At 36.0% G+C, this 22,376-nt stretch overlaps 3 protein-coding genes across 4 annotated transcripts; all 3 read right to left on the reverse strand.

Annotated features, from left to right (window-relative positions):
• Positions 1-913: 913 nt before the first annotated feature.
• LOC136414682 (beta-1,3-glucan-binding protein-like) lies at positions 914-3,735 on the reverse strand. Its single transcript, XM_066398848.1, has 8 exons — positions 3,482-3,735; positions 2,888-3,115; positions 2,652-2,827; positions 2,474-2,595; positions 2,257-2,408; positions 1,793-2,023; positions 1,650-1,738; positions 914-1,595 (listed from the first exon to the last, which is right to left on the reverse strand). The coding sequence occupies exons 1-8, from the start codon at positions 3,600-3,602 to the stop codon at positions 1,395-1,397; spliced, it is 1,320 nt and encodes a 439-aa protein (XP_066254945.1). The 5' UTR covers positions 3,603-3,735; the 3' UTR covers positions 914-1,394.
• Positions 3,736-5,722: 1,987 nt separating this feature from the next.
• On the reverse strand, positions 5,723-7,686 carry LOC136414666 (retinol-binding protein pinta-like). Of its 2 annotated transcripts, none has more exons than XM_066398825.1 (7): positions 7,669-7,686; positions 7,079-7,266; positions 6,872-7,028; positions 6,335-6,587; positions 6,169-6,279; positions 6,008-6,110; positions 5,723-5,950 (listed from the first exon to the last, which is right to left on the reverse strand). In XM_066398825.1, exons 2-7 carry the CDS (start codon positions 7,224-7,226, stop codon positions 5,802-5,804), a joined length of 921 nt encoding a protein of 306 aa, XP_066254922.1. In that variant the 5' UTR covers positions 7,227-7,266; positions 7,669-7,686; the 3' UTR covers positions 5,723-5,801. The 2 variants fall into 2 exon arrangements, with proteins under 2 accessions (XP_066254922.1, XP_066254923.1); XM_066398826.1 differs by lacking the exon at positions 7,669-7,686 and adding an exon at positions 7,475-7,489.
• Positions 7,687-11,818: 4,132 nt separating this feature from the next.
• LOC136414675 (23 kDa integral membrane protein-like) lies at positions 11,819-17,525 on the reverse strand. The gene is made up of 5 exons (XM_066398838.1): positions 17,245-17,525; positions 14,905-15,093; positions 14,663-14,836; positions 13,650-13,841; positions 11,819-13,209 (listed from the first exon to the last, which is right to left on the reverse strand). Exons 1-5 carry the CDS (start codon positions 17,302-17,304, stop codon positions 13,135-13,137), a joined length of 690 nt encoding a protein of 229 aa, XP_066254935.1. The 5' UTR covers positions 17,305-17,525; the 3' UTR covers positions 11,819-13,134.
• Between the last annotated feature and the right edge of the window lie 4,851 nt (positions 17,526-22,376).

Genomic DNA, 22,376 nt, shown 5'->3' on the forward strand with positions numbered 1-22,376 from the left:
TATTGGCCAAACATTCGAGCTTAATTGCTGACCGCTTCGCCGGCGATAACTAAAAGGAATCATTGTTCAGTAATCTAAACTGTTAGGCGCTAAGGTGACTCATGGCTGAGTAGCCAAAATTGCCTTGCTTATCAAGGGTAGGCCTATCAACAGCGTATCCACAGTTTATTACTTAATCTCCGTGAAATATGATTATGAGAATCAATATACTTTGAGTTTTTGAACCGATAAGTTGTGGCTGGTACTGAAGCCAGCTACGTTGTTTCAATTCTTAAATACCCAAGTATTTAACACAGTATTGGTATTACACTGGAACACTCGCATTATCCCTTTAAAAACAATGCAATCTAATAATAACCAAAGTGAATCATAACGATTTCCAAAGTTTAGTAGTAGTTTATTAGTACTAGTTTTATTCTAGCATCTGCCTTATTCAGAATCAAAATGAAAACCATACAAGTTCAACTTCAGCAAGTCGCCCACGAGCAAAAGTAGTTGCGAAAAGTGTGGGTCACGTTGGCGCAAGAACTGTGAAATATACTAGTTTTTGAAGTACAGTTTTTACTACAAGGAAAACTACACAAAATAATTATTGATTATAAAAATTAAAAAAGATTATCAGCTATAAATGTTTTTGGAAATTGGTCTAAAGTGGCGCGTGGCGCTCTTTGTGAGCAACGTGGAAATAGCAACATGTGTTTCTTCTGACGTATAGCATCTTCTGATTTCCAATTTCCCACTGTCAATGCTTCATCCTGTATATAGCCCAAGTAAACCAAAATGGTTACAGTAAAGCTGAAGTGTATCATAAAAAAAACCAAATTCTATGTAACCGATTTCCTGACAGGACTCTATTTTATATGAGAAATCAAACAATCTTAATTTTTTAAATCCTATTAGCAATGACGAACACCAAAATTGTGTCCATATGATTTTAGTTAGGATCAAGTGATATAATACCCCATTTACCAATGACATCAAAGGATCCTTCATTCTAACAATCCCCAATATTTGCCAAAGTAATTTATGTGGCTGAGTTTACCACGCACTAGTCCATATCCAATACGAGAACGATCCTTATGACATTGAGGTGTCAAAGGTCCTGAGATGAACATTACCGACATTAGTTCAGAGGGGCCAAATTGTATTTAAATGTTTGTGTGTATAGTAATACGTCCCAGAAATCATATTTCCTGGTTAAACACATCCTCTTAATTGGTGCGGAAAAGGAAATGACTTATAGTAGGGCTAATACAGGAGCGTTTTGAAGTGAGAATTATTGCACGTGATAACCAGTTAAGTTTTTGATTTCTAGGGATCATTATGTTGGATTGGTGCCAAACACCTTCGAAGTCATACTCATTAATTTATTGAAAAAATGTTCTTTTCTAATACTAAACAGAGGTGACAGTAACATAATCGACCTGTAGATTGGTTTCGTTACTCCAAGTGCTTTCCCATACGCTTTTATTACTTATAAATGTTTTTATTGCCCGACTAGACAAGCTTCTGTAAGGTTTAGAACGTCCTGATGAGGTGTACCCGTCAGGAAAGGCAAATGGACCAGCCACTCCCACCCCCAATACCAAACGAACCTGAATGAGAAAATTTCATTCCATTACAAGAACTCATGCCGGAACTTCCTTTACCATATCGTCCTTATGAAATCCTGTATCTTGGATATCTGCTGATGAATAATAGCCATAATTATATTTGTCTATAGCCAATTTAATTTCTTCTGCAAATCGATAAATGGATGAAAATTAGATTAACTAGAAGAAAGGGGACTCACTTGGAGTCCAATACACCTCAAATATGTGCCATTGCTTCCCAATATGTTCTTGGCTACGGTATTTCGAAATCCCTGATTGAAAGTCCATAACGTCCGAAGCATTCTTTTGAGGACCGCCATATAAGACTTTACCGCCAATATCATTGCCATCTTTTTCGTAATTCGCGTTCCCTCTTACAAAGGCAATTATAAGTCTCCGTTCAGGGACGTTTATATCTTCTAGGTAAATTTCTGAAAAAAAGCAATGACACCAAAATCGAGAAATTGTAAGTGTGCTTGCAAAAATTAGATCAAATATCGAATTATGGTGGCCAGTGCTCGTTTATTAAATCTATGTACAACAATTATTGATGTGCGCATGGCATTAATCAAAGTCGGATTAGGGGCGCGAGAATGCGCAGCTAAGAACCAGTGCGTTTTCGGATATTTTCAATAAAATACAAATTGAGTGAATATTCCGATACCTGAATAAACGTAGTCTCCTATAGGCAATTTTGCTCTGATGGTAATATTTCCGAAACAAAATGCCGCTGTTGAGCGCAGCTGTGCCGAAACTACTGGTGGGTTCCAGATGCCAATATTTTGTGTCTTGCATTGTTTTCCCGTTCGCGTGCATCTTAGACATGCAAGGAACAATTATATCTAGAAAATTCTATACATGTCCATCATACATATTCCTACCTGTCGCCCAAATCTATCACTTTATTAACGTTCGCCTCCTTAATTTTAGGCGCAATCCGCAAATGCTCATCTGTGATTTGAATTACGCTTGGGTCCTGCTGGTATATGTTGAACGGCCAATCCTTAAAAACATATTAAAGATCTTATGAATAATTTAACAATGAGAAATGCAAATTACCGGCTTTGTAGGGATATATTCTTCTATTGTCCAAATGTCCGATTTGATTGTGTGTTCGGAGAAAGTGTCGTAAATAATGTCTTTTTCTGGGCAAACGCTCCCCATCCCTAATACTTTGGTTCGATTACGACAGCTTTCTTCCGCGTTCTTCTCGAATTCACTTATATCAAGCAGTTCTTGATGATTAAAAAATAAACGGTCATTAATGAACAAAATCTAAGAAGGGAGGTCTTTACTGTCTACTTTCCAAGGGTTTCCAGATTTTTTAAATCCCATCTGGTCGTACTGTACAAACACCCAGTAATAAATGACAACGCTGTTGTTCAGTTGTATTTCCGGATCAAAATAGGTGAATCTACCTTTAGAAGGCTTAGTGATGTATGCACTAATATCACCTGGTTCCATTTCTTCTATGGGATTGCCAATATTCAAATGAATCGCGAAGCGTTCCACCTTATCCTGAGCTAGAACCCATTAATCATGCGAATCACGAAATCAGATCTTTTTAAGAATTGGTTAAGTTTAACAATAAGAAAAAATTACCGTACCCCAGTACTTCAAAATGATACCGAAAAAGGATGTTCTTTGTTAATGCAGCTGCTTAAATAACTATATGCATATGCATGAAGCAAATATGCACATCCGTGAATATTTTGCTCAAAGTGAAGCACGAAAAAGAAGTGACTGCATTAAAAGATATTTGTGTTAACTACTTGGCTAAACGAGCATTGGAAGAAGGCTAGGTTCCTTTTTAGGTACCGCTATAAGAGCACTGTGCTCCACTTGTGAACCATATCCTTATTCTATGGTGTAGGTGATATGTAACTTACCGGGAATAGAAACACGTAGTCCTTTGGGGGCAAATGCCTCAAACTTGATCACAGGAATATGATATTGTGCATTGCAACACAAAAGAGCAGCAGTGAAAAACAAAACTGATGTGATCGTCATGGTAATTTGTTCACGTTTAGAAAAACCGTTCAAATAACCAACTTTATTCCTGTTCTTGTTTAAACATCTAAGCCAGGGACGTATTTTGCGAGTTGAATATATTATAGCACGATTAATAGTGTTATTAACCTTATTGTCGATATTTTTTGACCTATGATATTAATAAACATTAAAACTCACAATATAAGTTATATTATGATATTGTAAATATCTATAAAATATATTTTTATAGCTGTATAACAGTGGTTGTTGAGATTAACTAATATTGTCTTTAAGAGGAATTTCCTACGTGATAAACAATGAGATCGACAGAACTTTAAACAGCAACATATAATTTTCGGCGATTTTATAAACTCTGTCGATAAGTCTACCTCCTTACCCCCTAGTTGTCCTTGATACCCGATAAAGCAATAAATTAGATCATAAGAAAAGTGTTAATACAGTTTGAAACTGCTCATCTTAACAGCTGATGTTATTAATACTGATTAACACCCTACTTCATGCACGAGTCGAAAATTAGGGCACAAGTACCATAAACATATTTTTTAAATTAAGGAAGTTTCTAGTCCACATCAAGTTTCTTAAAGTTTCTCGAATAACCGAATACTCTATCGTGAACCAACTTGTGGAACAAACCCTTGTTTTGCTTCAAGTTTTCAATCAAGACTTCTTCGAAATTAAGGATATCGTTAATGCAACTGAAAACTTCGATCGGATTAAGGACTTGTATTTGATGAAAATTTATTTATTTCGCTTTCATCTCCCTTATCGCTCTGTTTCCTCACTACCAAAATATTTGGGCAAAATCCTGTTAGGAAAAAGAAATATGTATTTTTTAATTGAAATTGCTATGAACCTTAGTATCTACTTTATGCCAGTCCTGAACTTTGCTCTTGGCTCCATACAGAGAAATGCGCAGTAAAATTTATTACTCGAAACGCTAAGAAATTCTTGAAAACAATTAGATTCAGTTTCGCGCCATGTTCCAGCATGACTATTTCACAATCGATGTTGAAGTGATTGTGAAATGGCAATTTTTTTCATGCAGGTTCATGCAGGTTTTATGGTTGAACCACTCAGAACTGCATTCTTCTGAGAAGTTATTCACTACCATTCTTAGGCAGTCATTTGAGAGCTTCGGCAGAGATACTACATAACTGAAACCGTTAAAGTTTATTTTGAGAATGTTAGGTGTTGTTAGTACACATGGAACTTTAGCAAGTCCAAGCATTTCCTGTTAATGACATTATTAGCAATGCCAAGGCCAGTTTCTATTTGCTTGTAAACCAGTTTCCAGTACTTGGCTTTTAGCTGAGGAAGTGCGTTTGGCATTTTTGAGCATCAGTTTTTTGGTATATTATCGATATTTATTATTATCAGAAAAGTAGACTGAATTAATTATTGATAGATTGCGCTTGAGATATGTGTTTAACTCACGTGAGCAATCGATGGAATAAGGAAGTTGCAATGAGGCGACTAATTTATAATTGCACTACCGTTCCAATGCCTGAAGCAATAGTAAGTTCCGTTATTCCATGTTTAAAAGCCATAAACCTGGTATATCAATGGTCATTAAAATGTAGAAAACGTACACGTAGCTTCACTTCTTGCCCAAGTATTTCCTATTTTTGGTTGATCGAAAATCTTATAAATAATACAGTATTAGAAAGTAGGTTTTACTGATTACACCTTAATTGATCCCTTAACTGTGTTTATTTTCCATAAAATGGGTTGAACGTCGACTTTGGGTGGCGCTTCGTAGGTATCATTAATAGATTATTTTCAGAGTAAAGTGATAGAGCATTTGTATTTTTTAGGGTTGGCTCCATCTATTAAGAACCAAATGAAAAAAAAGAGCAGAGAAAATGAAAATAAATGTTCCCTTGAGTAGTGCCATCTTTGCTAGCACTGTTAAAGCGTCTGTTTTGTACATGCTGCCATCTTGCGACGCCAAAAAGGACGCCATGGATATAGATTCTAGGTTTCTAGGTTACATCTGATCAATCTAACCGAGACGTACCTTCTGTATCTAAAAAAATGTTTGCAGCTTCTAGTTTAGCGATGGCAAATTTGATGAATAGATGTCGCCGGGTGGATTTTATTACAGATTTATTTTTTTTTACTTACAGCTTTCAAAACAGAAATATTGTGTTACAAATTAATATGTGTAAAAAAAGGAAAATAACTTGGAAAAATTCGTTAATCAACATCGAGTTTCTTGAAATTCCCATGGAACCCTAAAATGTCATCGTTCGTTAATTTAGTAGGCCGCTTAGACTCATCAACTCGTATTGTCATTAGCTTGTCAAACAGCGCTTTATTATTTTGGAATTCCTGCTGCCATAATTCTGTAAAAAAGTTAATTTACTTGACTAATGATTTTCGGAATTAGGCAAACTTTATACCTGCCAAAGTTAGTACTGATTTTTCTTCACCTCCAATATCTTGGGGCAAAATTTTCTTCGGAAATGCCTTGAAAAGTTCCGTCGAGTCACTACATAAGTGTAGCTAAGAATTAATAATTATAATTTATCACTAATTAGAAGTAATTGTACGCCAAACTCACTCTGTTACGAATCTTCTCAGGCAAAACACTTTTTAGGAACTTCAACGGAGTTTCCATGTAAGAATGGAAATTGATCAAATAAATCGATGTTACCCTGCTGGAGAACACTTTCTGAAACAAAACTTAGCAATTACCTCTTTAATTACATAAGTAACTAGCATTTCACCTCCATGCCCACCGCAGTTTTCTTCAATCCCATTGGGGTTATTTTGCTCACGTGGCCTAACTTGAAACCTGCGCAATCGCATATGTAGTGTATCCCTAGAAAGAGCTCACCGCGTATCATTAACTCCATATTATTGAAGTGTTGAGCTAAGTAGTTTTCTTGATTGAAGGCCTCTGGACTAAAATCTTCTGAGAATTTCGAGTAGACTATTCTCCTTTGGTCATTTGCTAGTATTGGTAGAGGCACAATTAAGCTGTAATTAATTGGTATTGCTAATTGTTGAATTCTCTTCGGAAATAATCAGGGAATTCGGAAATACATTTTATTTTCGGGAAATCAGTAGCGTATCGGTTTTTATTTGAAAAGAGCAATAAACAAATTTTACATATAGCTCGAGAGGATTTATTAATTTAGAGAAAATTAGGAGTATCTAATCTGCCACTGGCAGATATCGAGCTTATTGATAAGTTAGGTATTTATCATTAAATATTATTTAATTTCAGTTTCCGTCTTATGATAAATCATTGATCAACTTACGAAACTTTCGCATGCTGAACCATCTCAGGACTGCAAGGGTGCTTGTTAAAAAACTCAGGAATGGTGGCCCTAATGGTGTAATACATGTCCAGCTTTTGTTTAGTCCTTTCGATACTAAACTTATTGAATAAAATGAACGATTCAATTACTCGGTCCTCTGAAACTTTGTTTATTAATTTTCATAATTGACAATTTCATTAAATTTACCAGGAATTTCAGGCAAATGTGGTTGCGTCTTTAACCACTCCTTTACGATCTTAATATCATTGTTTATGTCGGCTTGGGTTTTGTTTAGTTCCTTTTCAATCTGTTTGTACACTTCGAGTCGGTTTATTTCCAGACTTTCTTTCGACATATCGAGGGTTTTTATGGAGCAATTAATTTAAAACTTCAGTCTAGAATTGAGTTTAATTCAAGAGTAAACCTGATTAATAAATTACTGGCAATGACCCATTTTTGCTACGTTTGAATATTTTGTTTCGGTGAAATTTAAAAAAATAAGTTTAATTAATATCTCCTTTATAAGTATCTGGGTAGCTATGCTTAGCTACAACGAGTAAACGAAAGAAATTATACAGATGAAATCGCAATTAATCGTCCTACACTGCATAGGAAGTTTAAAATTTCTATCGTGTTATCACTTAAGTGAACCGGCACTATACACTATGTCGGAATATACTGAGTAACTAGACTTTAGTATATCTCCTAGGAAATTTATCTATGACCATGAAATAATATTTTCATGAACCTTGGTGATTACAATTAATTGCCAATAATAATTACGATTTTAAACTTACCGATTGGCAAAGTGGTAAGAAACGGCTATTAATTATTATCACAATCTGAACTTCGGTTTCATATGTGTTGAACGGTGACGCCATAAAATTTAGATAAGAAATTATCTCCGATAATAAAATTCTGTTCCGAGTGACTACAACACATAATTTTATATTAAAAGTAAATTTATACTTGTATCATTCTACTTAAATAGCTAATATGATTTGATAATTTAGTTCCCTAACTAATCATATCCGTAGCGTTACGATATCATACATCTTGTTTGATCATAATTAATTATTGTAATTAAGCTTACTTAGTCACAACGGCAACGAAATTAAGGAGTTTTTCTAAGAAATGGTTGATAAAGATAGAAATGGATTTTGCCGCGGAAATTAGCTCGTCAGACCCTACGGCTGTTCCTGTTCGCCTATTCCATCAATATCGGTTTTTCGCTTCTCTGCTGTTTATTCAAACAGCTGTGGCCAAGGTGCGAATAAGCACCGGCAAGTTTTTGTCCGTGGCCGTTTTCTAAACAAATTACCGCTCAGATAAAAGTTCTCCAACGTAAATCCCTTTATCGTACCCAATGAATAATGCGAAGGAAGAGAAAGAGCCACAACCGGCCGGATATAACTTGTTTTGACACGTTTGTATTTTTGCATCCAAGGGCTTACCAACCCCTTATCGGCCAGGAAATTGAGGGCCACATTAATCTCCGATTTTCCGTCAAAAGGCTGTTAGTGGACTAAGACCCATTAAATTAATTGATCTGATTTGCGAAATTCTCTCTTCAAAGTCTCTTTTTTGAATAGCGTTTGTTTGACGACTGGATTAATGACTTTCAATTTCGACAACAGCGTTCGGAAAATCAATAGGATTAGTCTTACATTAAAAACATCCTGCCAGATCCCACAAAATTTTATCAGGCCTTAATCCCAATTATAATTAAGTAATTACGTAATTAGCGAATCTGATTAATTGTAAATTATTACTTAACGGAATCCAATAGTTATTTTCGTGGAATTTGGCTTACATGAGCCTCAAGGCTTAGTGGAAGTCAAACCAAAAAACTGAGGCTCCTCTTCTATCCCGCCAATATTCGCTCTTATTTTCCACAATTCCGAAAACCATCGAAATAAATGCAAAGTTTAAAATAAAGTGTCCTCAATTGTCTTCGGGGGATTCAAATTAGGATTTTTTATGGAAAAGGACTAAAAGCCAGGGGGAATGGAAACGAGCTACGACCCGACTTTTCCAGAGAGCGTGGGGAGTTTTCTAGCGACCGATAGTTTTCTTGGAAATGTTACGAAAACTTTTTAAAGCGGAAATAGGATAATTACTTACACTTAAGGCATAGAGCAACAAAATTGAGCTCAATTGAGTCACTCTTGAAATAAACTTTGCTAATTAAGAGATCAAGTGTAAAGGTGGAGCTAAGTGTATGGCAATTAGGAAAGAGAAAAGGTATTTCATTTCGGCTATTTATGGGATCAACGTTGAGGGGCGCAACACCATCCCAATATTGGATTGGCGAGAGATCTTCAAGATTGTGGGGGATTTGCAACGGCCCCAAATCGAAACAGAGCAAGTTTTCGAACGTGATCGAAATGCGGGATCCATTAGGCGACCTGCTGGATAGATATTTATGAAAGCCAAGGAGAGGTGTCTAGCTCACGTAACTTTTGCAGATATAACTGAAACAGCCGTTAAAAATCCCGCCTTCGTGGGGGATTTTGTATTCTTCGGGCGTTTATGAATTATATTGGAATCACAACGCCACTAATACGATTGTTTCTGTGGCGGTTTTGCTATAAATCGTAATGTTGACTACGCGTTTATGTTTTAAAAATTTTTCTCCCTTCCATGGGGAGATATCACACATTACAGACAATTTCACCTTTACACGTAGAGAGGCGCGTTATTACTCCTAATTAATTAGGACAATAGTAATTACGATTATAATTTATAATTTGATCGCGCACGTCGCGAATGGTTGAGGTACATACTGCGGAACGGTCAGAATGCTTGCTTGGACTCGCCAATTGGCGTTGTCAAAGTTGTCAAAAGGGCTTTCCTGCTGCGGAAAATTATGCATAATTGAAGTTGATAAATTGGGCGTGTTCCTGTTCAACTGGGGCCATTGAGCACAATTGATAGCCCCACGAAAAAACTTTCAAGAAACGTAATTCGCGCGTATCTGGCATTGCCGAAAATGCAACAAATACCAGTGTACATTAAAATACATTAAAATTTGTATCTAAAAATATTTCTGCGGACACCTGTTGACATTTGAGGGCAGTCATTTATCGCGGCAGACTTATAGCCAACACGGGGCGCTTTTCAGTCTGTTCCCACGCCCCTTCCTGTCCAAATTAAATGTTTAATTAACCCCAAACTTTAAATTTATTCTGGTAGTTTATTTTCGCCGCCGCGGAAAAAGCATCTTGTGGCTTGAGATGAGTAATTGGAAGAAGCTCGTTTTTAAGGTGAACGAGTTATTTGCTTTTGAACATTAAATATGAATTGGATGTGAAACAGCTTGGAATATTACTTAGAGTGAGAAAGGGTTTATTTCCGGCATTAATTCAATTAGCTGCAATAGCATTTGAGTTTGCGGATTAAAGGTGTTAATCGCTAAATGCTGGAGAAAATTACTTCTAACTTAGTGAGGAAACATTTGGTATTCATTTGGTTAATAAAACTGCTGATTCGACATAAGCTAAGTTGATGTGGATCAGCCTTCGTAGCTTCTCATTTGAAACAAATCGATGACTGAAGGCCCTTTGGCAGAATATTGGCCACAGAACAGCTGCAATCTCTCTATCACAAAGCAGAACGAAATAGACAATGTAAAATTACCTTTTATACTGTCTGCCCGTCCTTTATTACCCTTTCTCTGTATACAATAAGAATAAGCATATTTGTTATTTTGTAGCAAAACAGCAAACAAAGAACCATGAACAAAACTTGAAAATTTTCATCTTCCGCTTTCCAAAGACAATAGCAAAAAGACACAAATAGAAGTAATTTTACACAACGGTGCTGATAAAAATACTGTTTCCTCGGTTCCCGGATGTTATACGAATAAAAAGCCTTGGGGTAAAATCTTTGAGTTAGTTTACCAACATCGTTTTAAATAAATGGGGAATTTATTATCCATCTATTTGGCCTACAATTATGCAGCAACAGTTTCATCCTATAAATTGCAAACGGGGGAAATTCGAAGGAAAATCTTGTTGAGGAATATGAGCAAGAAAATGCGCCGAAGACGCAGTCGTTGTTGCCGACTCTGCTCGAAATCAGGGACTTCACAGGATTTTTGAACAACAACCTATACCTGAAGCAATTTTTCCATATTGAGTTTGCCTCTAAACCGACAATGCAGCCATGAAGAATGTATTTGGTCTCGGCCAAATTTCTCAAAAAGATTTGTATTTCCAACTTCTACCGTTTACAGCTTCCGAAATATCCATCCACTCCGAAAGTGTGTTGTTGTAATTACGTCTAATTACTACTAAATTAATTCGAGCTCTAATTAGTAGATTTCCTTCTACCAGAATGACTGTATAGCCCTTAGCGGCAAAATCCACTATTCGAACAATATTTCTGGCAAATATTCAAGTTAAATTTGGTTTGGGTCTCTGCAACATCCCAAAAAGACGACGTTCATTTAGAATGCTGCGTAAATTATCAAACTTGGCCGAATGACAGCGCTTTTAGAGATGCGTTGGTTTGGAACTTGCCAAAATCGCTTGTGATTTGTCTTGATTCCAGCATTGCGGATTTTTCATCCTTGGAGGACAATGACCAAAGAGATGGTAATTTATTGGTGCGGGGTTTGCCAACTATTGTAAAATGTGTTTAGAACATCGTTTAATTTCGTGCACAATAATGAATTTCAGTTCTATTGTAGATTACATTGGACTGCGTTGTTCGGGGTCTCCATTAAATATTAAATTTGTGCAAAGGAACAGTTTCCATTGCGATTAAGGATTTAGTTCCTTGAGTAGCTGTCACCTAGATAAACATGACCATACAAGGGGAAAGCATTAATTGTCTACGAATTATATTAGTAATGAACTTCCGAATTGTAAGCAATATTGCTATAAAATTGCATGTTTGTTTATTTCAAAATAGCAAAACTTATATTTAATAAAACAACACAACTAAGATACTAACAAATATAATTATATAATGATATATTAGCGAGATTCTAGAACTCCTTTGTGCTGTAGGTCGTATAATGATCCTAAAGGAATATATCTATTTTGGTATGAGTTACAAAGGTGCAGGGTGTCTAGTGACATTTAAGAAGGCAGCCTGCACTGCCAGATTTCGAAAAAAAGTCTAATAGACACATTTTACTATTTCCCGTAAATCATCCAAACGCCTTAATTTCTGAAGCGAAAATCATGTTGTCAAAATGACAGGAACGGGACCTAATTTGTTATTTTAAGCGTGTTCCATTGAAAATTCTATATACAGGATGAGTCAGTTTATACTGATAAGACTGACAATTCAGCGGACATTCTTTATACTCTCTATACATCTTAAAAACTAAGAGTTATCCTTCCTTAGTTTTTGAGATAGATAAAGGATCGAACTTCGGGATTTTTTTAGTTTTGGTAGGTAGCAAGTGAAGGAAATTTAAACTGCCTCATAGTTGGAAACATTCCTGCATTTCGCCATTAAATTCACGTTCTGTTTAAGGCTGTAACAACGGAGGACGATTTAGGGGCTATTTAATTTCTAGCAATAAAGGCAGCGGCCCTGAAGGAGACGTGAATTAAATATCGAAACGTAGGCATTGTTAGGACCTATAACATATCTAGACGACTGTTTGGCTTAAACTTGTGTTTTTTAGGTTCCTTTTCTGTTGCAAATAGTAAGTAGAGGTGCCATTATAAATATAACCAGACACCCTATACATGTATCTTACAAAATAAAGACCTATTCAGACAAATTTTCGTTTACTTAGTGATGCGTAGAGATTCTGCCACTATGAGATAATGTTTTAACACAACACAGGGACGGACTTGAAACGTTAGTTTGTGAAATTAGTACGAGATGATGAAAAGTATAAAATATCCTGAATGGTTGACATGACAAACTATTTGGTACTAATCTATTAGAGTCAGTTATTTCACATATGAGGTAATACATGTTGATGTTGAATACGTTTCATAAAAAAAATTTCAAATTTGAATCAATCTTTCAGATACTCTCCATGATACATGTCCCAGGTTTTATAGTTAGGACTTCAGGAATGGCTATAAAAAGGTATTTTAAGGTGGGTTGCTTTTATAAATATAAGTCCTACGTATATTTTCTTTATCGAAAACGAATCGAAAAACCTGGGACAACCTGTGTAAATACATTACAACATAAAAAAGCATAATTAATTATAGAGATTCGCATTATTTTTACGCTCGATAACACTCAGTTAAAACAAACCATTTTGACAGTGCTTTTCTCGTAATCGGTTAAGCATGCATGCGCCTTCTGTAGTGGTTCCGAATAGAACTGGACAAACAAAGGCCGAATATTGCTCCAATTATCTGAAATTAGAGAACTCATTTTATTTAATTCGGTTTAATTCGGTTGCATGCCTAATGGAGCAAATGTAAAACCCTACGTAAAACCCTATGTAAAATCTCACTGGAAGGCTTAATTTTACGTCGATCAAATGATTAGTTGTTAGCTTTCTAATTTTACCGTTATATACAAAAACAGTTATGGTGAAACACCAAAAAAGGTAAAAATATAAAAAATTTATGAACAAGGAAATATCACTTTCAGCTAATATTTACTTCATGCTTCATTTAATCACTAAGAAGATGAATGAGGATAAGAAGTCTAGTGTTTCTTAATTCGACAAAATAAATACATAAAAAAGTATATCTGATGTATTAATTAGTTATACTTTTTTAGATCTCTATTGCTGTACTCTATTTAATAAAAATGCAAGTTACGTAATTTATTGATTACGAAGGCTTACCTCTGCGGCAGCAACGCCGATAGCAACTCCAGCAATCAATTGTGATTTGCTGACCAAAAAGGAGTAGAGCTTATCAGCACATCCTTCGTAGAAAAAGTTATTGTTGATGGACGGGCAAACCTCGTGCAGGCAGCAGCTGGATGGTTTGTTGCTTCCATATTCATCTGGACCGGTGACGCCACAGCATCGGAGCTACAAAAACCATGGTCTTCATTCAAGCAAAACAAATTTATATAAATTAACCAATAACACAAAATAAAATAACTTTGAGTAAATGAAGATTGTTTAGCGTACAAGGGGACCCAAATTCAAGGCCCATCAATGGAGTTTTAATTTTAATCGCCGCTTGAATTAAAAAATTCCGAATTGCAGAAGAAAACGAGAATCATTAATTTTGAAATTAAGTCATATGATTCTATATCCAACGTTTCGCCTTCACACCACCATCGTCAACTTAATTTTTTTTAGTCTCTTCTAAACCTAAAAACCCTTAAATCAGAAGTAAAAGATGATCGCATAAAATTGGCAATAACTGTTGACCAATAACAGATAAAAATGAGATATTTGAGACCGAAATGGACAAAAACTCGTGTTATTGCTTTCAGGGCTTCAACATCAATTACTATATACAGGGTTTACTGACGTAATTTGTCAAATTTTAAATTGATGCATTATATGTATATATCTTTGGTTTTTTTTGATGAAAAACTCTACATTCAGGCAGCTTATGTTGTAGGTTTTATGTGCTCTTCAGCCCATCCTGTTTTTTTTCTACGACCCAATTGTGAGTCTCGAATCGGACCACCCTGTACACTTATGCAAAATATTAAAATTATTCTAATAAGAAAATGCTGAGACATGACACGCGTGACCTGTAAATTGATACAAAATAATTTTGGGTTAAGGCTGAAGAATTGCAATTGTCACCACACACCGACCTTGCATCACATCACGACTGCTTCAAATTATATTTCAACAATGACATTAAATAAATCAGGAATTTCAAATCTTACCCATCTTTGAGTGGCATCACGGGTCTCAATAGCACTCAGAGTATTATCTTTGAATACCCTGTCTACGTTTTGGTGGATGCTCTGCCTCAGCTGTCCCTCATTCTTAATTTGCAAGAAGGCGTACACACCAATAGCCACTTGAATTATGAAGATAGTCAGGAGGACGAATGCATACTAAAATTATTATTATTATTAATATTTCAGTAAGTGCGAATAATTACGGGAATAACTAATGGACTTACAGTAGTCAACATGCAAGGACTCTCTTTGACCGCTCCACAACATCCTAAGAAAGCTGTCACGAAAATAATAGCTCCGATGACTATGGATAAAATGGGGGCGATTTCGAAGTTATCTGGAATGACTCTTGTTACCTCAGTGATGTTGAGTTTGAACAGGATTCCAATGATTATCAAAGCCAATCCTATCAGCTGAAACCGCAGTTGAAACGTAAGTTTAAGCAAGTGCGGCAAAGTCAAGGTTACATAAACAATAAAGTATTGTTTATATGAAAATCTACCTGACCATTCTTCTCTAACCTTCGCACTAATGGATGTAACTACATGGGTCATACAAGGTCTAAAGGATTTTAAAGATAACTGAAGCAAGTACTTGTGGTACCTTTGGTATTTTAACAGAAGGAATAGTGGAAATAAGTATATTCGCTTGTTTCATTGGGGTCCCTGCAATGAAGCATGCATTTCGCTTCATTGGTTTATGATGATGCCAAAGAACTCCGATCTTATATTTAACCCCACCAAGCTATTATTCAATTTAAATCCTTAATTGAGTACTCGACCTTATAGATCTCATGAGGCAAGATGCTTTTTATGAATCCAATATAAGAGATCTTAACTTATATAAGAAAATGATTTTTGGGTAGATACTACATATTCTTTATTGCCCAATTTATTCCAGATTGTGTAACTAAAAGTGCTTTGATAGGGGATTTCTATAGAATACATGTTGTAATTAAAAATACCCATGGTGATGCACAAACCGTTTCTCTAAATAAAATCAGTCTTGTATGTTTACCATAGTTCTTAACATATGGTATTCGATAAAATGCCTGTGCACCCAGAACAATGCATACATTATTACCTAAGCTATAAACTTGGGGAAATTGGCCAGCCAGCAGCAGGTTAATTAAATTACCATTTCTTCATCTAACTGAAAACTATAACAGCAATTGAAAAATTTTAGTGATATATCCTTGTTAAATCTGATTCATGCCAAGACGCACTTTGATACATGATTAATTAAAATATCTCTTTATTGGGTAAATCCAAAAGAAAATGTAAATTTAAACCGAAAACTGAGATATGGTCAAATAGGAGTAAAAATTCACAACTGTGATTTTTGAAAATCTTACAATGTGCCTAAACTTTTTGAGTAAATTTCTCCACCCTGTTCGCGAGGCTCTTATAGAGGGAATTCTAAACTACTGGAGATACGAGGTGGGTGGGTGAACTTAGGAAAAAGTTGCGGTTTTGTATGCTCAATAATAATCGAGGACCACGTCATTAATCTTCTTTCGAAACCGCAGGTACCACGTGAAAATGAAAAATGTTTAGTTGAAACCTGCATATCTTATTTATTATTGGCCACGTATTCGTCAAATTTGCAGAATCGTTGTGTATGTCATTGCAAAAAGAGTATAAAAAAATTTCTAGACGGGAAATTAACAATTTTTTATTTTTACCCAGTAATGGAAAAGGTTTAAAATCACATAATCCTTGGCTCTTATTAAGCCTATAACGGACGAGACGTTTTTCTAGCTTCACGCACCCTGTACCTCTAACAGTGTAGAATAACCCTTTCCTCACTCCTTTCCCCCTTATCTATAAAAGCCTTATATCGATCATGTAAAGAGTATAAATCTTGATAATTAGGTTTTTGTTGTTCGAACAGGTAATATTTCGGGTTGTGCTAGAAATCTCTTTTGCCTTTTTCATCGTAATGTGTTGTCTGATTAATGGACCATTTTAAAGCCTTTATCAGTGACTAATTTAACTAGTGACTAGTGGGGATTTCACCCTATGTTGTCAGCAAGCCGAAATAAACATTACAATCAGACTCACCTACAAAGATGAATAATTAACATCGAAACGCTGATACAGTACGTAAGCAGGTACCATATTGCAGGTACCATATTTGGGCTCATGGCTATATTGCATAAAGTTGTATACATGAAATTCGTTCATTCAGTTGTTATAAAGGAATTTTATTATAATTTTTCTTGCATTTTATGAGGCTACGGCTTAGCCTGCTTGCGCGAAAAGGTGAGTCTCTACTTAATTTGGCCCCTACAGCTTCGAATGTTAACCTGTTGACATAGCTGCTTCTAAGAACAATAGAAAGTGAAGTAGTTAACACAATTACATCGTTGATGTAATTAAGAATGCAACATGAAACTGACCCGAAGGTTTTCTAGGCCAGTTCCTTTTGAATCTAAAAATAACCGTGACACTACTAAAAGCTAATGTTAAAACAGATGGGATAAACTTCTTAGATTAGAAACCATCGGTACTGCGTCACAACGTACCAGCGTACCAGTAAATTTACTGGTGTAATAAACTTACCGCGAATAAAAGGTTCGCTATGAACACGAAGTACTTCACAATACCTGTAGCACAACCCATTTTCCAATATCACAAACACATAAATCCAAATAACTTAGGAATAAACTAGTAGGTACTACTTAAAACCCACTAGTTAAGAGAGACGAAGGACAAACAAATCGAGCACTAAATGTGGTGCCTTCAGTCGATCCTAAGAGTTGACAAATAAGCGTGTGGCAGTACCGCGCAACTGCAGCTCGGTGCGTGGTTCTGAACTTAACCCACTTCGCACGTAGGTGTCTAGTCCACCCAATACAGTGTTTGGCAGGAAAATAACAAATTAATTAAATCGCCTTTGTTTGGTCTACTGACGATGGCTATAGACCAGCTAAGATAGGTTTGAAAATTACTATGAATTGTTCAGAAATAAATAATGCGTTTATTACTGACTTAATTCATATGACGATTAACAAAGAACAGGAGGTGTATTAATAGGGACAAAATTATAAGTAGTTTAATTGCGTGGAATTAATGACGTTTACGAGGCAGAATTAAATCACTTTAAATCAAGAGAGACACTCGTTCTAACATATGTATGGTAAATACTACATAGTGGCATTTTATACAGGGCAGATAATATTTTTTATAGTTATTAAGGAATTTTTCTAATAGCAGCCGGAATTTGAACGAAGCGTCTGAAAAAACTAACACTTTTCCTGCAAAATTTTTCTGAAATATGAAAATTAACAGATTTACGAAGTGTTACAGTTTTATTTTAAAATTGAAAATTTACAAATTTCTGCGAATCCCTCGAGGTGTTTGAAATTGATGAAAATGAAATTTTGTTCGTGTTGATAGTTTTCACTGTGTAATAGCGTCCCTTGTGACGCATATTTTTCAATAAAATATGTTTCCAGTTCCGACAGTGGTGCACCTAAAGAAACCAAGGGGTATTCAATATTTTTGAAAAAAATGATACGCCATTGGTTTTTTTTTTAAACATGACTCATTTCTTATTTTTTTGTTGAGTTATGAAAAATAAAACAAACGAAGAAATCAACCCTGTATATCTGACTGAGGCACTCACATTCAGGATGATTATGGAAGATTGGGACGGACGATGGCTTAGTCCGATGCCTGTGAGTCCACTAATATGATTCCATCTCCAACCAGATGAAAATTTCAAAGAATTAATTTAAAAATACTAATTTATTTCCAATTTAGAAGTGATAATGTTAGCTTTGAATGTCATTTTTTTCATTGTTATATGCTTTAATGCCAGCCCCTTTAACGTTGAGCATATTGACTGGAATGTTTACTTTTCTGTGTAATTGGGGTTTAAAAATTCGTAGAGGCATGAAAAAATGGAAGAATGTGGTTATAAGGATGTATTATGGAGGCGTTTGCGTGTAGGACTAACGAGGGAGTTATCTGGTCTGGACCCGGCGTTCAATAAATCCAAAATGAAGCTCCAAAACAATTTGTAACTGTTTACCTAGCTTAATCCATTACATTGCTAAATTGCCTAATAATGTTAATTAATACTGTTTGCCATTACAAATGAGTCCATTCGAACAAAATTGACTCGAAATTGAAAATCATTTTAAACGGGAATTGCGTATCAAAAGCTTAAATGTTTAAAGTTAACTAGATGACAGTTCGGCGTGGAATGGAAAAATCTAAATCAGAGAAAATTGCTTTAAAACTCTAGCGTAAACTTTTGTTAGCTGTAGGATAAAAACGTTTTGGCTTCACAACCGACACTTTGCTGAACAATACAAAAACATATACATTTCGTTTTTATATTTTGTTTGTAACTTTCGTTTTATTCGGAAACCGTTTAGCAATTTAAAAACAATGACGTATTTTTGTCCACAGCAACTCTAAACCAACCTTCAATTCCCCTCTAATTTTAAGACCCTCTCCTCTTAGTCGAACATTTTTCTCTGTTACGTGTGTTAGCCAAACTTCTGTTTAGTATGCAAGCAAATCTTTTCCCCGTTGGGGGCACCGAGAGCTCATGCATAATAATGAATTAGGTCTCCAGGGTAAATTAAAATTAAAGATCTCTGCCTTTCTTCTTAAAACTTGCCATTTAGTGCAATGATTTTTCTTATGTAGATTGCTTTAACCAACTCAACATTTTAAAGACACAAATTATTTCCTTCTGTACCAATTTCCTGAAATGGCGTCTTCTTTTAACCACGGTGTTTGGGGCAACAAGGTCCGTTTAACTTTGCAGTTACTCCTGCCTTCCAGCTTCACAAGACAAAAATCCTGTGATGTCTTGATTTCATTATTTTGATGTTCTCCGGACCGACTTTGTCTAGCTCATTAACAGCGCCACTTTCTTGGATGCTTCTCGGCAATCAAATTCCTGCTTACCTCCTAAAAGCGTTTTTTGACTTCGTGAAAATGTTCTATTTTCAAAAAGATATTTAAATTTCCTTTGCACTGGCATGACTATCATAAATTCGTCCAAGGGGACAGGAGGTCCAAAGCCATATACAAAAACATTAAAAAAACAAATGTGCCTCGCTTCACACTCGAATTTTGGCAAATCCCTCGTGTCGTGATAAAAAGTATGGCCAATAGTTTTATAGATAGTTCTCATAAATCTGGAGAATTCGATCTTGGAGGCACATAAATTGCACCTGGGGCTACAGGAGGCACAGTAAACAGCGGTTGATGTGAAAGTTTAGCACCGCAGCATAATTCAAGCAATTTCCGATTGGATTAATTATTATAGTTTTCGGGCCGCTTGTCTGGAGGGGTAATTTGTATTTTGAAAAGTAGGGTCCTTATTCGCCAAAATCAATGACGATTGAAAAGACATGCGGGTATGTTTGGTAATGGCGAAAGGAATTGGGTGTAAGATGAAGCAGTATTGTAAAGTTAAATTACAAGCACTCATTCTTTGCACACAAACTGAATGGATACAATTTAGCACGTGACACAGGCAAAATGGACATAAGACCCAACATACAACGAGAGTGTAAAAATAAATGAGAATCAATTCCCAGACGATTTTTGATAAATCCCAGGTCCTCGGAGATGTTACGATAAGAAGTATAGGCAATAGTTTCGCAGATAGTCCTCGTAAATCTCGGGGATTCGATCTTGGAGGCATATAAATTGCACCTGGGACTATAGAAGGAACGCTAACAGGACCGCTAACGTCTGGATGCAAAACAGGGGGTAGGGTCCAAGTTTAAATAGATGTTTCTGCTCGAAGTTCGACAATTTATATTAAGAGCTGATTTAAAGTACACTTGTTTTGAATACCGAGTTCTTACGAAATACAAATTGGATTCAGATTGCAATTTATTGGGATTACCGGTGATTCTCATAATTTGCTCAAATTGCGCATCTTCGCCAATTAAAATGATTTTTCTAAGTACTCCAAACCTCAAGCTATGCAAAAGGATTGCACGAACTCCCAAAATTCAGACTGTGAAAATGCTCAGTTTATATTTCAACCATCGCAGATATCCGGAGGAGCAGAAAAATGGCTCGAGGCAAGATAACTATCTGCGACATTTTCATGTCCAATTTCGAAACATTTCATCTCTTCACCGATACAACTTATTCGGCACCGATTTGACACATAACGCATGGCTTGACCGATGTGTAGTGTGGCATTTCATCTGGGTGTCTGGCTTGGTTGTTACTCGCTTTTTACTTACAAGCAGGTGTACTGTCTGTGCTCATCACGAGAGGGAAAGTACGATGTTCGATATTATCGATAAAACGATATTTTCGTCGTGCATCGAAACACTTTCCTCGAAAATAAGTGCCCTTTTTGCCAACTCGATAGTGGCTCTCTAGCGCAAGGTGCGAGACTTCAAATACCTCTGTAAGGTAGTCAAGGAGTGGGTCTATCCGATTTGATCTCGTTTATCAACGCCGACTGAACCGTTTTCCAAATTCCGACTTTGAAATTTATTCCTGAACTCGCTTGGTATGTTTCATTTAGCCAGCACCATCCATAATTGATTTTCCCCGTGCCACAATGTAGCATTGTTTTCAAATTAATCACACCAAGGTGTGATTGATTATCGTAGTTGGTATTAATTGGCAGTTGCCAAAATAATTGAGAACAGTACAGTCAGAAAATGTAACTGAACGCTATTCCCAAAGGTCACTAGAAACATGAATTTACCAGGTTAGTTTCTGGGCCGCAACCCGTCTCGGTCCCCCTGGAATACGTTTCTGTTTCTCCTCTGATGTAGCCACACCAAACAGTGTAATCTACACAATTCTCGAATTAAATTTCACCCTCTCACGATGCTATTTCGCTTTTTAAAATAATTTAAATTTCAAATGAATCGTTTGCCGAAGGCGCAAACAATAATTTTATTTCACTCTCGATTCTGTGCTTGGACGCGTTGGATTCGGAAGAGACTTGGTTAGTCAATCAGGCCGCTTTCCAATTAAAATTGATTTTTTAGACAGATATTATTGAAGTAAGGCTTCATTGTGTTAGAATAGTACGGCAGTTCCGTTACAAGCATTCCTCGGGGATTACATATCCTTCCGGATAACATTCCGGATCTCAAATGTGTTCGTGTGGAGCGATTCCGGGCGGTAGGGAAAACCATTACTCATAGAGTCCCGAAGGAATATAATCTTAGCTGTCACTCGTTAAAAGACCAATCCTTTGTGACAGATTGGTCCTGTAAAATATTTTTCCCTGCATCGATATCTATAAAAGCAAGATATTTTCGCTGTGGCGTGCGTCCTGTGGGATAAACTCCGGGCGAAACCTGGATGTGACAATGCACTATAGGTAATGTGCTGTTTATTAATTCAAGGATTCGATGTCTGGAATGTTACACTGGGACTTAGTACGTGATGGGTTTTTGAAATGATGTTTCTTTTTCCCAATTTTGCTGGCAACTCCTAGAACTTTATACTGCTATTATCTAACTCTTGAACTGGCAAGCGTATAAATCAAGGATTTACGGTTTGGTTGAATTTCTGGACTGCTGCAGCCCCACTCAGATTACCTGAAGTAACAAGAGCATAAAAATAAACGAGGAACAATCCGAATATATTTTTTGACAAATTCGGCCTTCAATAAGACGCTGAGGTAAAAAAAATTGAGCTTATGGATTCGCAAATAATCCTCGTAAGCTCTGATTTCGCAACTG

The sequence above is a fragment of the Euwallacea similis genome, chromosome 18 (assembly GCF_039881205.1).
Source record: "Euwallacea similis isolate ESF13 chromosome 18, ESF131.1, whole genome shotgun sequence".
In the NCBI taxonomy this organism is placed as follows: domain Eukaryota; kingdom Metazoa; phylum Arthropoda; class Insecta; order Coleoptera; family Curculionidae; genus Euwallacea; species Euwallacea similis.

Coding starts and splice junctions, on each gene's coding strand:
- LOC136414682 (XM_066398848.1), bottom strand. CDS start 3,602: ATGACGATCACATCAGTTTTGTTTTTCACTGCTGCTCTTTTGTGTTGC. Junction 2,024..2,256: donor AGGAGACTACGTTTATTCAG/GTATCGGAATAT, acceptor GCTTTTTTTCAG/AAATTTACCTAGAAGATATA. Junction 1,596..1,649: donor GATTTCATAAGGACGATATG/GTAAAGGAAGTT, acceptor TTTCTCATTCAG/GTTCGTTTGGTATTGGGGGT.
- LOC136414666 (XM_066398825.1), bottom strand. CDS start 7,226: ATGTCGAAAGAAAGTCTGGAAATAAACCGACTCGAAGTGTACAAACAG. Junction 6,280..6,334: donor AAACTGCGGTGGGCATGGAG/GTGAAATGCTAG, acceptor GTTTTGTTTCAG/AAAGTGTTCTCCAGCAGGGT. Junction 6,111..6,168: donor CTGAGAAGATTCGTAACAGA/GTGAGTTTGGCG, acceptor ATTAATTCTTAG/CTACACTTATGTAGTGACTC.
- LOC136414675 (XM_066398838.1), bottom strand. CDS start 17,304: ATGGGTTGTGCTACAGGTATTGTGAAGTACTTCGTGTTCATAGCGAAC. Junction 13,842..14,662: donor GTGATGCCACTCAAAGATGG/GTAAGATTTGAA, acceptor TGGTTTTTGTAG/CTCCGATGCTGTGGCGTCAC. Junction 13,210..13,649: donor TCGGCGTTGCTGCCGCAGAG/GTAAGCCTTCGT, acceptor CTCTAATTTCAG/ATAATTGGAGCAATATTCGG.